General features: G+C 39.7%; 2 protein-coding genes across 8 annotated transcripts in view; both read right to left on the bottom strand.

Moving 5' to 3' along the window:
* Positions 1 to 657, bottom strand: part of guf1 (GTP binding elongation factor GUF1) — a 38,360-nt gene extending 37,703 nt beyond the window's left edge. For both annotated transcript variants that reach the window (XM_062043660.1, XM_062043661.1), the window contains exon 1: positions 234 to 657. In XM_062043660.1, the coding sequence (XP_061899644.1) occupies positions 234 to 437 (204 nt within the window). In that variant the 5' untranslated portion in view covers positions 438 to 657. The remainder of the gene's footprint in view (positions 1 to 233) is intronic.
* Positions 658 to 8,425: 7,768 nt separating this feature from the next.
* LOC133648825 (gamma-aminobutyric acid receptor subunit alpha-2-like) overlaps positions 8,426 to 14,758 on the bottom strand; it is a 128,671-nt gene continuing 122,338 nt past the window's right edge. For 2 of the 6 annotated variants that reach the window (XM_062045290.1, XM_062045291.1), the window contains exon 10: positions 8,426 to 11,244. In XM_062045290.1, the coding sequence (XP_061901274.1) occupies positions 10,951 to 11,244 (294 nt within the window). In that variant the 3' untranslated portion in view covers positions 8,426 to 10,950. The remainder of the gene's footprint in view (positions 11,245 to 14,758) is intronic. The other 4 variants (XM_062045292.1, XM_062045293.1, XM_062045294.1 and 1 more) reach the window with 2 other exon arrangements.

Genomic DNA, 14,758 nt, shown 5'->3' with positions numbered 1-14,758 from the left:
GGCGGGAGCTGCCATGCACGGCGCTAACCAGGCCCATCAGGAGCAAGGGTGAAGTGCCTTGCTCAAGGACACAACGGACGTGACTAGGATGGTAGAAGGTGGGGATTGAACCAGTAACCCTCAGATTGCTGGCACGGCCACTCTCCCAACTTGGCCACGCCGTTAAGAGTTGGACAATATCGGAATATCGGATACCAACAAAAAAGCCATCATCGGACACCTCTAATATTTACCTTGTCAGTTTGTGTGCTGAGGTTCTTAGACGGCAACTTGAATGTGTTGGAAAGATCAGGCAGCCTCTTTGTCCAGCGATGTTTCAACACCGAATAACTCAAACTATAATTTAGAGTTTTTCTTCTGTACATTTTAAACAATACAATATATCTAGATACTGTCAGTGGCGACTCACACCACCGTTTCACCAAGCAAACGAGCATCGTTGTTACAGCTATTCAACCCACACAACGGACACGATGACAATTATTAAGCCAATGTTGAGAATAAAGCATTGGTGAGAAGTAAAACGTTTTTGAGCCCTTATCCCTGAAACCACTCCGGACTTGTGGCCTTTAGGGCGCTGCCATTTTGGTTTAATAGCAAAGACTTCTGGGAAATGAAGTTGATGACAAAACGGAAATGGGGACGGAAACGGAATCTCGTAAAAATCTCAACAAAAGGTATGGAGGCTTTGCAGCTGACGTCATCAGCCACGTGACATTAGCTTGGCGGCCATCTTGCCGGTCACCAGTTCAGTGCCGGTGTTGTACCGAAATCTGTTACCCATCGGAATTTGTAACTCCAGGGGCGATGTTCCCATGGCGTTTGTTTGATGGTTAAACGGCAAGCCCAAGGACGAGGAGAAGAAGAAAGCTTGCGTAAATGGCGTAAACTATCCTTAATGCTGTTCAGTTGCCAGAATTTCAGCATTAATAAATTACACATATTCTGGAAATCAATGACTTACTTTCATTATAGTATGAGTCCATTGTATCGCGTAAAATATCCTTAATGCTGAAACCTCAGTTGTCAGAATTTCAGCATTAATAAATACATTAATTAATCCGGAAAATGTATGTGTGTGAGAGAGAATCAACAGCTGATACAATGGACTCATACTATAATGAAAGTTACTTTATCAATGTAAATGTTGAGCTTCATATTGGAATTGAACAATTAATTATCATGAGTGAATGCATTAGGACATTTAAAAAAAAATTATGATGGACCTTGTGAAACAATTTTTTTCTAATGAAGCATTTTTGAACAAGAGGCTTTTTGTTACTTCATTTGGCACAAGGTAAAATCTACATTGGTAAAGTTTTCAAGCCATTGGCACAAGGTTTAAAATTTTTATAGGTAAAGTTTTCAAGCCAATCAGATGAGGCATCATGAAAAAATAAGAAAAAAATAAAAACGGTAGCAACTTAAACAGACAGGTATCTGAATGATTTCACTCTATTCAGTTTTTTAATATGTCAAGTTATGAAATGCCATTACAAAACAAATTGAACTGGGTATATCCCCATCAACAATGTGCTTAATTATTTATGGCAGTCATTATGAATAATGTGATTGTTTAATTGTTTCAGGTGCAAAAAGCGAAGATCCACTATCCCCAGACTATGTGCCAAGTATATTTGAGCATACCCAGTCACCTCACAAACGAAAACTCAAATGTTCAATGGAGATCTTTGAGAGAAGACAAAATCTCAAGCAGCGTAAGAGAGACCGCGAGGGGGCATTGGCAGCAGCAGCAGCACTTGTCAATATTTCCCAGTCTGTCATGCGCACTTACAAATTTATCCGACCCAATTGTACCATTTGTGTAATGATGTTGCGTCCATATTTTCTCTGTAATAAATACCAGGAAAGAATCTTACAGAAACAACTTTTTCTGTTTTACTTCCAACTTCTTACAATTTACAAACCAACAAATCCTCAGTGGGAGGGTTACGGCAGTAGCAAACAAACTCTTCCGAAGCGGATGCAATGGTAGCAACAGATTGTTCTACCGTGTACACTTTAGCTAATAGCTCTGGCATAATACAACGGAGATAGAAATTGTCCATCTTGGCCAGTTCGTTTGCCAGGAAGGAATCAGTTGTTGTTGTTGTTGTCATGTTTCACCCAATCCAGCCATGCAGGTACAGTGGCAGCACAGGATCTGACCATCTTTCGCTATTGCTACCCAAGGTCTGAGGGGAGGATCATTCATCCGTTGAGAGTGTTTTACCTGAAACAGATAATATGACATACCTTATATTATTATCAGTCCCTAATTTGGATATAATATACAAGGCTAGACCTCTTACTGTCCATTTATGCATATTTTACCTGGCATTTGGTAAATTTTCTCATGAATCATTCATTAAATTAGCCTGAAAATTTAAACCTGGTTCATTTTGAGCAAGAAACCAAAAGGAATTATCAAGCATGAATTCTAACAATTATTATCGGCGTGGCGAAGTTGGTAGAGTGGCCGTGCCAGCAATCGGAGGGTTGCTGGTTACTGGGGTTCAATCCCCACCTTCTACCATCCTAGTCACGTCCGTTGTGTCCTTGGGCAAGACACTTCACCCTTGCTCCTGATGGCTGCTGGTTAGCGCCTTGCATGGCAGCTCCCGCCATCAGTGTGTGAATGTGTGTGTGAATGGGTGAATGTGGAAATACTGTCAAAGCGCTTTGAGTACCTTGAAGGTAGAAAAGCGCTATACAAGTACAACCCATTTATCATTTATTTATCATTTTTGTAGAAACTGTTTCATAAGCTCTATACTGAATAGTTGGAAATTATGTAATGTTTTATTGTAGGAATTAATTTCTCAGATTTCAATATGAAGCTCCTGGAAACAGTTTTTTACAAAGCAATTTTTGATAGAATTTTTTTATAATATTGTTTGGTCACATCCTTAAACTGAATACGATACATTTTCAGGCTAATCTTTTATTACAAAAAGCCTCCTGTTCAAATATGCTTAATTAAAAAACTGTTTCACAAAGTCTATAGTAGTTTTTTGAAATTATGTAATGCATAGAGAAAAATTGGAAAATTTCGATATGAAGTTTGTGAAACAGTTTTTTAATTAAAAGCATTTTTGAACAGGAGGCCTTTTGTAATAAAAAAAAAAAGCTTAACAATGTGAGTTTTCATTAGAATCACTTCAGTAGTTTTTTCACAATCACACTGTTACTGCCACGCGGATTTGTAAACAGACAGTAGGCTCTTCTGTGTGTGCTTTTTCCTTACCTTGGTCATGAGAAGAAATCCATTCTTGTTTGGAATCTGCCATATCAGCCCATCATGCACAAAACCTGCTGTAAAATACTTGTAGGCATCCATGCAGACTCTTGTATGCCTTAAGGTCCTTTCCAGTGTACGGAGATGGTGAATCGACGAGGTAATTATAAATGTCTGGATATGAGAGATCATGCAGGTCGGCTGTTGCAAAATGCTCAGGTGATTTTAGCATGCTTCTCGGTAAAAGGTACGGATCCGTTGTGCCAACAAGGTTCAACTTCTCTCGGTAACGTTTCTTGGACTCTTCATCCAAATGCACAACTTCATTGGATAGCAAATCAGCCATAATTCGGATGAAATCGGTGAAAATGTAGCGCAGAAATCAAACTGAATCTGTACGAACACGTAGGAACGAGCTGACCGGTTGACCGGCAAGATGGCGGCGTAACACAAAGTCACGTGATAAAACCACGTGACTGCAAAGCCTCTATTGAATAATTGAAATGAACTCGTTTATATTGTATATGAATCATTTCAATGCTATACATTTCATTTGAATACTAATAATAATCAAAGTACTATACGTAAAATCGTGTTTTAACGGTTAGTGATTTGGGGTAAATGTCTGCTCCAAAGCAGCTCGGTAACGGCTCATAAATGTCAGTGCCCGTGTTCATGGGAAACAGAGGGGGATAAGCGGTAGTAATTGGGTGGATAGTATGTAAAAAAAAAAAATCCTGACATACATCACACACCACTTTACATTCTTACTTGCTTAAACACCCGGAAATCCACTCAAACCCGCTGAATGAATAAGGAGAAGATGGACAGCAGTTGCCATAGCAACTTAACTCCTCTTGGTGTAACCCATTTTCTACCTGTCTGTCATGTAAGCTTTTATATTTTCCCCATGATGACTGACACCTACACTGAGTGCATTTTTGTGGAAATTGTGTTTTTAGTAAAAATACAAAAAAAATATATTTAAAGAACCAAAAACCCTCCTAAACCAGGGGTGGGCAATTCATTTTTACCGGGGGCCGCATGAGCTACCCGAGCACTGCTGGAGGGCCACATCGACAATATTTCAATTGAATTTTGCTCAATATTATTTTTGATATATACCGTAAGATAAATAATAATAATAATAATAATAATAGTAATACTTCAACATAGTGTGTGTAACAGCATTCCATGACTAATATATATAAATTAACATTAATAATAAATGACAGTAAAATAAGCACACGTATGACTGAGGAGTCATAGTGTAACTTTGTGTGGTGTTTGAGTTGTCCGACTTTTTGTGTGGCCTTAAACGCACCAGTGGTTTAGTGCTATGCGTGTTGGTGACAGATGACAAATTGGTTTTGGCCTGGTTTGTACGGCAGAAAATGACTAGTTTTTCGAGATAGAATTGTTTTACTCATGTTTTTGGTGTGGTTATGTCCGAATATAAACAGTTTTGTTCAATAAAGTGATCGATATAATTCCTGGCCTCGAAGCATCTCGATAGACGTTACAATAATTGAACGGTGTTCAATTGAACGGTGTTGACGAACACCGTTAGGGCCACTTGTTGTCACTGTCACTCAAAGTTGCATTGCAAAATTCCATAGAATAAATATGTTTATTTTGTTTATAATTCAGATGGGATTTGATTTGGTGCGCGGCATATACTTGCTGCGCGCAGCGGACGCTTGAGCAGTGCGCAATTGCGCAGGCACACACTTTAGGTGAGGGGACGTTGCTTTGCAGTTCATGTGTTGTTGAAAACACGCCATTCCTCATCAACTTTTCTCTTTTTGGCGTCTCGGGTGTAAACCGTGCATCACTTGTCGCTGCATGTGCACCTTCACTCGCAGGTTACACACGGACACACGCCCATAAATAATACTTTTCAAAATAAAAGCAGCACAGTTGTATTGCGCGCAGGACATAGATGTTTTTTCAACTTTATTTTGTAATTGCAGTTGTTCACATTCACTCACAATCACGCATACGTCCACACGGAAGTAATACAAATAACGATTTTCAAAACAAAAGCAGCACCGTTGTATTGCACACTCGACATAGATACTTTTTGAAATGTATTTTGTAATTTATAATTGGCCTCACGCGGGCCGGACAGGGACGCACAAAGGGCCGGATGCGGCCCGCGGGCCGCAGAATGCCCAGGTCTGTCCTAAACAGTAAAACACCTGCATAATATCTCATTTAATTTAACATTATGCGGAAATACTGTCAAAGCGCTTTGAGTACCTTGAAGGTAGAAAAGCGCTATACAAGTATAACCCATTTATCATTATTTATTTATTATTGACTAGTTTGACGCTATCATGAAATCAGATTTTTTTTTTTACTTAGATCTGCTGAATAATTCCAGTATCATTGCTGATTTTTGAGTCTGTGTGGTCTGATTAGATCCTTCTGATCCATCAATGGGGATTTTGTCAGCCTGCAGTTTCAGAGTGCAAGAAGGTCACAGAGTCCAGACATGGAAACAAAAATGCTGCACATCTTCCATGTCAGTGGTAATAGTGTTGTTCTACTCATGTTTTGCACTGAATAAACTGAATACTGGTGAAATAAAGACAAATGCCAGTACGTTTACTACCGCAAAGACAGAATTGTCACTTACTCATAGTGCGTGACAAAATCAAAGTTTCACTGACTCATGGATGCTTAAAGGGGAACCGCCATTTTTGGGGGAATTTTGCCTATCGTTCACAATCATTTTGAGGGACGAGACGATAAAAGTATTTTTTTTTTTGCATTCTAACATGTAAAAATCGGCTCGTTCTAGGTAGCTAGCAATGCAGCTAAAGGGTGCAATACATTCTACCTCTAAATCACTTTAAACTTGCTTCCAACAACTGCCAAAACTACTTAATTTACGTTCCGTAACCTGTGTAATAACCAAACTGTAACAGCATGTTATTGTAATAGCGGATACCGAGAAACTTTTTTTTCCTCTCGTACTATGGCGAGAGATAAGCTAGCTTTTACGTCACCAGCTGAATCGCAATTGGGTTTGTAATGCACAACGCACTGCAATAAGACACCAATCTGTACTGACTGAAAAACATGAACAATAATATTACATTATCTGTAAAGTATTAGCCCACATTTCATGTTTTGTTTTTACACAGCTAGCTCGACAGTATATATACTGTAGTTTTAATAACAAGCCTGATGCGCTGCGTGTATCATGATCAATATTAAAGTGACTCACTCGATGGACAGTTGTCTGTTTGATCCAGCTGGCCGGGGAGGTTTTTTCAAGTTGATTTTGGGTAAGCACACCATTTATGTTGAAATAACTTTGCTCCACATTTACAGTAATTTTACACCTCACTCTCTCGGCTTCTGTCTGCTCCAACGTTTCACCCTCTCTTTGTGATCACTTCTACAAACAATAGTTCATCCACCTTATATTCAGGTTAAAAAAGATAAGGTTGTGAGTCTTCATTTGTCCAAAAATAGTCATCTTTGTTGTCTGTTACCAAGTCTGCCATGATTAGAACACACACTCTTGTTTGTTTCCGTAAGTAGGAAGACACATTTGTTGCCGGAAGTTGGATCTGTGCTGCTATGGAAAAGGAAATAAATGCGCCGAGGAAAGCAATGCATAAAATGACCAAAATACGGTAAATATTGTACATATTGTTATGAACGTGTCTGTTACTACATTATATATATACTTGCAGTCTGTATACAAAACATTGATGGAGTGTTTTGAAGTTGTTTTCAAGGGCTTTCAAAGCTACAACTCCCATGAGCCGCATATTCTAATCGTTTTTAATCATCTTTAAAATCCTCCCAAAAAAGATGTGTGTTCTTGTCTCTCATAATGATTGTGAACGATTCCAAAAAAAGTGCTGTTCCCCTTTAAAGACTCAAGTATCACTGGCTCACCAACACTTGACAAATAATCAAGTTTCAATAATGTATGGGAGCTCAACGAAGACTCAAGTTTCACTGACTCACAGATACTCAACAAAGACTCAAGTTTCATAGATTCACTGATACTTGAGAAAAACTCAAGTTTCACTAGTTTATGGGAGCTCACTGATTCAAAGATACTCGACAAATACTTGAGTTTCACTGATGTATGGGTGCTTGACAAAGACTCAAGTTTCACTGCCCCACAGATACTTGACAGAGATTCAACTTTTCCTGACTACTGGATACTTAACAGAGACTCAAGTTGCACTGACTCACAGTTACTCTACAAAGACTGAAATTTCACTGAGTCACAAGTGCTCGACAATGATTCAAGTTTCACTGATTTATGGGAGCTCAACAATAGCTCAACACTAACTCATGGCTACTTGACAACAATTCAAGTTTCCCTGACTTATGGATACCTGACCGGCATTCAATTTCACTGACTCACAGATACTCGACTAAGACTCAAGCTTCACTGACTCATGGGTACTTAACAGGGACTCAAATTTCACTGAGTCACAGGTGCTCATCAAAGATTCAAATTTCACTGACTTATGGATACTTGGTAGAGACTCAAGTTTCACTGACTCATACTCGACAAAAGATTCAAAAGTCACTGATTTATCTGTGCTAGCCCAAGAGTGAAGTTTCACTGACTCATTGATAGGTGACAAAGAATCAAGTATCACTGACTCACAGATACTTGACAAAGACTAAAGTTTCACTGACCTATGTGTGCTCGACAAATACTCAATTTTCACTGACTCGTGATGCTTGGCAAAGACTTGAGTTTCACTGACTCACATATACTCAACAAAAACTCAAATTTCACAGATTTATCTGTGCTTGACAAAGACTCAAGATTTATTGACTCAAGGATACGTGACAAGGACACATGTTTCACTGACTCAAGGATACTTAACAAAAAGTCAAGTTTCACTGACTCACAAATACTCGACAAAGACTACAATTTCACAGACTCACGGCTGCTCGACAAAGACTCGATTTTCACAGGGGCTTGACAAATACTCAAGTTTCAAATATTCACGGATACTCAACATAGACTGAAATTTCACTGACTCGGGGTCAAATATCCATGAGTCTGTAAAATCAGTGAAATCACCAATAAACTTGAATTTTGACAAACATTTCACTAATGTTCATGTTTCGCTGACTCACTTGTGCACATTAAGTGACTCTGGTGAAGCAAGTACCCAAATAAATTGAGTGAGTGCTGTCTGTCTGTGTTGGCCCTGTGATGAGGTGGCGACTTGTGCGGGGTGTACCCCGCCTTCCACCCGAATGCAGCTGGGATAGGCTCCGGCACCGCCGTGATCCCGAGAGGGAGAACCGATAGAAAATGGATGCAATGAATCATAAAAATGTGAGTAGAGTTGTCCATAACTACCATTGAATATAGGTAAACACTAAGGAGTGCTTTATGATTCAGAACTCAACCAATGTTTTCAGGGAAATGTACCTTTAAAAGCCTACAAACAACAATAAACACACCATTTTTTACCTGCAGCAGAGGGAAGCCATGTTGTGCTTAACTTCTTCTTACACTTGTGTGACACATTAAAAAAAAAACATTTTTGCGATTAATGCTAAATCAAGTGTTTAATCGTCTACTTTTGGCATCAACTTTCAGCTATTAGTGGAAAATAGTACAGCCTAAAGCCTGCAAATGCCTGCAGAGTTATTAAAAGCTGTATCGCTGCAGCAGAAAGGTATGGGTTATATTGTCATGATTATGAAATGTTGTTCAACATTTCCAGTAAAAGCTTGTCATAAGTTGAACAAAGTCAATAAAATGATATCTGGCGCAGGTGATGTGTTTTATTAGAAACTGCGCATTGAATCAAGCATCCACTTGTGAACAATCATTCTTAGCTGGAATGTATAAGAATTTAAGTAAAAAAAACACCCGGCAAGATAAGAAAAGAAAGCAAGCAAGATTTGTGTGTCATGCAATGTTTGATTAAAAAAATGGAAAATAAAAGTGAGTAAAACTCACTATTTCTGATGTGTGGCTACAGATATAAAGGAAATACATTTTTTTTTGTGTGTGGTTGTTTTTGAGTTTAAACTGAAGGAATTAATCAGAATATCAAAGTTCATCATACAGAATGAAAAAATGTTTGAACATACCTGAACAATAATATTACAAATCTACTGTTTTGGTTTAGTCGCACAGCTCTCGATGGTGTTTGTGCCATGAAACAAATCCCTTGGAAAGACACAGCGTAAAAAATAGACTAAATAAATCTGATTAACTTTTTAAAAAAAATTAAATCAGCTGCTTGTCATGTACTTTTCTGCTCCCTAGTGGTTGTATGTGGAAACTCATCATTATGCTTGTAAAGTCAAAGTACAGCGGGCACCTTGGTTTTTGTTTGTGGTTTGATTCACCCGATGTAACGATTACTGTATTAACGATAAACCTCAATAAAATTCCTTAGGTTGAGTATATTAAAATTCAAATTATTGTAAATTTTACCGCAGTTTAAAAAAAAACCTCAAGGAGAAGCAGCTCGTGCGCTAATCGTTTAACTGCTAACATGAATACAAGACAGATTACCGTCTTTAACCATTACAAACATCATACCCCAATCTAAACGTGTATTAACACATCAACGCTATTCCATTGTGCACATTGAACTTTCAGGTAAGTAAATATGAAGTTCCATAAATAGACGTGTCTACAACAGAAAGACGTAACATTAACCGGAAGTGAAGCGCACCATTTTGCCTTTATCATTGAAAGACACTCTTAAACTTTTACAAAATAAAACAGAAGAGTATAAACATATTTAAACACTGTAATAACAATACGATAACTCATTAAATAAAACTGGGTTAAAAGATTACAGTGTGTGTGTAAGTACTTTTTGAGCTTATTCAACAGTACCATGATGATAATGTTAACCACGATAATTTTGGTCAGAATAACCGTGATATGACATTTTTATACTGTCACATTACTCCCAAAATTTCGCCTTGGTTTTCGTATCAAACGACCAAACTGCTCTGTTTGCTAGCATATCATTATGCACAACAGAGTGTCCAGACAAATAATATTCTGTGCATTTTTCTCTATAAAATTTGTTTTTTGTCTGAAATAGGATTTACAAAAATTGCTTCAGTTTTCGTACGATTCAAACTTTGTCTGACCTTTGGGAACGGATTGCAAACAAAAAAACGAGGTACCGCTGTACTGAAGTGTACTATCGTATCATATCCTCATTCATATTGCAAAGTATAATATTTCTGAATATGTTTTACCTGGTGATTGGGAGCCCCACTGCCTTAGACACAGGCAATAAAAGGTTTGTTCTTGAACAATGTTATACAACTGGGTTTTTGCATTGGCTTGGACAGGAAATAGTGAGGCCACTTTGAGACGGAAAAACAGAATAAAACCCTTTCACTCCAAAGAATATTGTGAAACATCGAAAATGGGCATTACAGCAAAATATTAATATGTGATTGAAATGAAATGAAAGGGTCTACTGAGTATGTACAGTGGTCACATACTTGAACACATTCTAATGGACGTGGTCACACCATGAAACATTGAATATAAATAGACATACACATTTACAAAAGCCAGAGTTGTCAAAAGTGCTGCGGACGGTGTAGAAAATAGAATAGAGGATCACGCTGCAATCCAGGACGTCACTCTGCAAAAGTATGTACACACAGTTGCTGGAGGTATTTGGTTCTCAGTCCTCAGACCAGAACTCCAAAAAGCAGGCCTCTTAAGTGGAGGGCACCATATCTTTAATGACGGGTTCTCTGTTTAGGTAGGTGGCCCAGTAAACCAGGTTGAAGGATCCAAACAGGACGGGAAACAAAATCCTTGACATCCTGTCAATTTTGCTAACACTATTGAACGTCTTCTTGCCGTCTGCTTTGGCCTTGTGGGCTTCCAAAGCGCCTCCCTTGGCGATGGTCGGGAGCGTACTGGAGTCCTTGGTGATATTAGGCGCGTAATTGGCCACCGCTACGGCGTAGGCATTGTTCTTCTTCATGACGGACGCACGCTCTTTTTTCTGCGGGGAGACAAATAATTGACAGTAAAGTACAATCCACAATTAAATACAGTGAATACTGTCAATACACCACATTGTTTACAATGTGAGATAAGTGTATGCTTGTGTTACCACCCTAAATAGTCTCAGGGAGATACACAGGAAGTTTGTGTTCCTGCCTACAGTATCCAATCAGTCTGAAACATAGTAAAATTAGACACATGTGGATAGTTTGTCAATGGAGACAGACAGGAATTGGGGACTCATCTGGGATAGGGCAAGCTGCTGATCACAAAAGAACAGCGGGCATCTTGTTTGCCAGTTTCCTGAGCCGACAAACTGAGTGACAGACTTCAAGAGTCCAGAGATGGCTACTGTCCGAGACCTGCGTTGGGAAATCCAGCAACTGCTTCATCAGCTGATCAGCACTACCAGCTTGCAGTTATAAAGATGACTCCCTGAGAATACTTAAGGAGGTAACGCTTACCTGTCGCTATACTGTTTGTCTTGCTGCAGTTACTGTAGTTATTTAGATATTTTGACAGCATGCAGAGGTATGCCATAATTACCATTCTGTAATATCTCTGTTTTAGTATTAGGGTTCAGTTCTTTCAAATGGCTGCACTGTTTTTGTTTGACACGCCATGACACCACTAAAAATCCCCGTTTTACTGTACACAGAAGCGCCATCTAGACAACAGAACCTATTTTTAGCACGCCAAAGTTGCGCTCTGCGAGACGCAGAGTTGTGATGTACGTTGTAAGTTTTTATTATGTGAAAAAAGGAATGCCACTTTTACCTAAACTAATCGATTTAATTGATTTTAATCAGACCCTTAAGAAATCCAGCAGCTATACATTTATGAAATGGCATTGCAGAATAGAGGATATGTCAAATCTTTTTTTTACTGACAGTCCAAATATAACATGCACACGGAAGATCCTCTCCCCAATTGTCTAACTTTACAATGCGATCACCTCTTTTGTCACAGACATTTGTGCGTAACTGAGCCAGCTTACACATACCTTCCAGATGTGCTGAATACGGACACAAAACAGCGTCCGCCGAACAGTTTTAGTCTTGATAAATAACATCTGCTGAATGATTATATTTACACATCCATCTCCCAGTATTGTTGGCGTTCTGATGGTCAGCAGACATTCTACGTATTTATGAAGACAGACACACTAAATGGATTTCGCTCACTATATTGTTCATTTAAGAGACACAATCTTTGGCGCAAAAGCTTAATAGATTAGCATTGCATGTGCTATCTAGTTTGCATGTAATTTAGTACATGCAAACCTTTAGTAGATCAGGCCAAATGTCGAATGAATTGCTAATGTACATCATGCATTCAATGAAATTAATTTTAAACTCATGAAATTAAATAAATGGAATAATGTTTTGTGGCTTTGTTTAGTCAGCGCTAGAAAAATACAATTTTAAAGTACAAAAGTAAACAATCTCAGTTGGAAACAATGTCCTGTCAGTGCGCACACAGAGAAGCCATTAGAAATCATGAAGTTGACCTAACACGTTTCACTTGAAGAAACAAAATAAAATAAAAACAAAAAAAAGAGCCTACACATCACTTATATACTATGAGTTGAGTTTGCAACAATCTATTTTTATTTATTTTTTATTGATGTCCACTTATTGTTGTGTTGTTCTGCGATTAACATCTCACTTTTGTTCTTTGTCAAAACGTCTGCGGTATTACAACCAGGGGTGTACCGATCCAATATTTGTTGTCAGATATCTGCCTGATATCAGCAAAAAAACAAACAAGTAAGGGATCATATCAGCTTGCATCTGAAAAGTCCAATATAAGCTCTGATACAAACAGTCCCGCAAACAGCTGGACAGACAGTTGACATCTAAATGTCCTCTAATGAGTTCGTATTTTCTTGTATTTTAGTCAGATCATTTCCAAAATGTAAACATGGTAGGGTACAGTATAGGCTAGTACGAACTAGCAGCTACACAACAGCTGAGCACACAATATAGACATACAGTACGTAATAAGTGTGTTACGGCTCAGGCTCCTGCCAACGCCTCTCATCCGTCTGTGCGCTCCAGTGAGCGCACCTCGGGACAGGCCCACGGGCGCGCACATCCAGGAGCGCGCCGTGCGCGTCTCTGCCCCGCGGCGGCCACCAGCTGCAAACGATCACCGGCATTCTGCACACCTGTACTTAATGAAGGACCTGCCTTCATAAGCTCGCAGAACCTGCCTGGCGGCGCCGGAGTATAGTCTTCTTTACCCTTGTAAGCGTCCTGTATCTGGCTTCCATCCCGCGAACTCGCTCCTTCCCTGTGACTTCCATGTTTCCATTGTTCTGATGTTCTTGTTGTCTTCCCGCAGCGCTTCCCGTGTTCCCTTGTGATCCCTCGTTGTTCCCCTTGCCCCCCGGACTGCCTTTTGGATTCTCGACCTCCCGCTTGGACTTTCTTCTGATGCTTCTCTCTCGCCCGGATCACCTGCCTGCCCCATGGACTGCCCGTTTGCTCTCGTCAACACTTTGGTATACACTTCAGTTAAATTACACACATAGTATTACTTCACACTCTTGTATTTTGGTCACACACTTCATTCTATAGTTTAGTTGTATTGTTGATATTATTATTATTATATATATATATATATATATATATATATATATATATATATATATATATATATATATATATATATATATATATATATATATATATATATATATATATATATATAATAAATTAGTGAACCTTACTGCCATCTAGTGTCTGTCGCCGTCACCTCCCCTTAGTAACCATAACAGTATATTCCGGCCAATTGATTAGGGACCTGACGGCACACTTCCTTAGCCCCGCCCCCAGTGACTTTAGCCCCGCCCCAGTGACTTTAGCTCCGCCCCAGTGACATTTTTATTTTTTTATTCCTCCTTTCTTTTTGCCCCTCTCATTATGTCTTTTTCTTTTCAATCCACCCTGGACAATTTTTCTAGCCCACCGCAGCAAAATCTTGGACTGTTTAGCAGTGCTGTAGGGATAGAAGAATTTACCCGCCGCCTAGCCACCCACCTCCCACCCTTAGTGACTGTCCCTCAGTCAGCTGGAAGCGTCTGGCATCCGCGTTCGGAGGGGGGGTAGTACTAGTCTCTTCCATTTTAGCACTGGTGGCTGTGCTGATGTGGTAGCACAGCTGCACCCAGACAGGCTACCACCTGCCAGACAAATACCCCCTGTCTTCTGCTTTTCTCAGCCGCAGCCACCAGTCACCGAGCTAGCCCCTGTCCCCGAGCTAGCGTCCGAGCTAGCACCTGACCCCGAGCTAGCGTCCGAGCTAGCACCTGACCCAGAGCTAGCGTCCGAGCTAGCACCTGACCCCGAGCTAGCGTCCGAGCTAGCACCTGACCCCGAACTAGCGTCCGAGCTAGCACCTGACCCCGAACTAGCATCCGAGCTAGCACCTGTCCCCGAACTAGCCTCCGAGCTAGCACCTGTCCCCGAACTAGCCTCCGAGCTAGCACCAGCTTCCAGGCTGACTCC

The sequence above is a fragment of the Entelurus aequoreus genome, linkage group LG04 (assembly GCF_033978785.1).
Source record: "Entelurus aequoreus isolate RoL-2023_Sb linkage group LG04, RoL_Eaeq_v1.1, whole genome shotgun sequence".
Taxonomy (NCBI): Eukaryota; Metazoa; Chordata; class Actinopteri; order Syngnathiformes; family Syngnathidae; genus Entelurus; species Entelurus aequoreus.
This window is presented reverse-complemented; position numbering and strand designations above follow the sequence as displayed.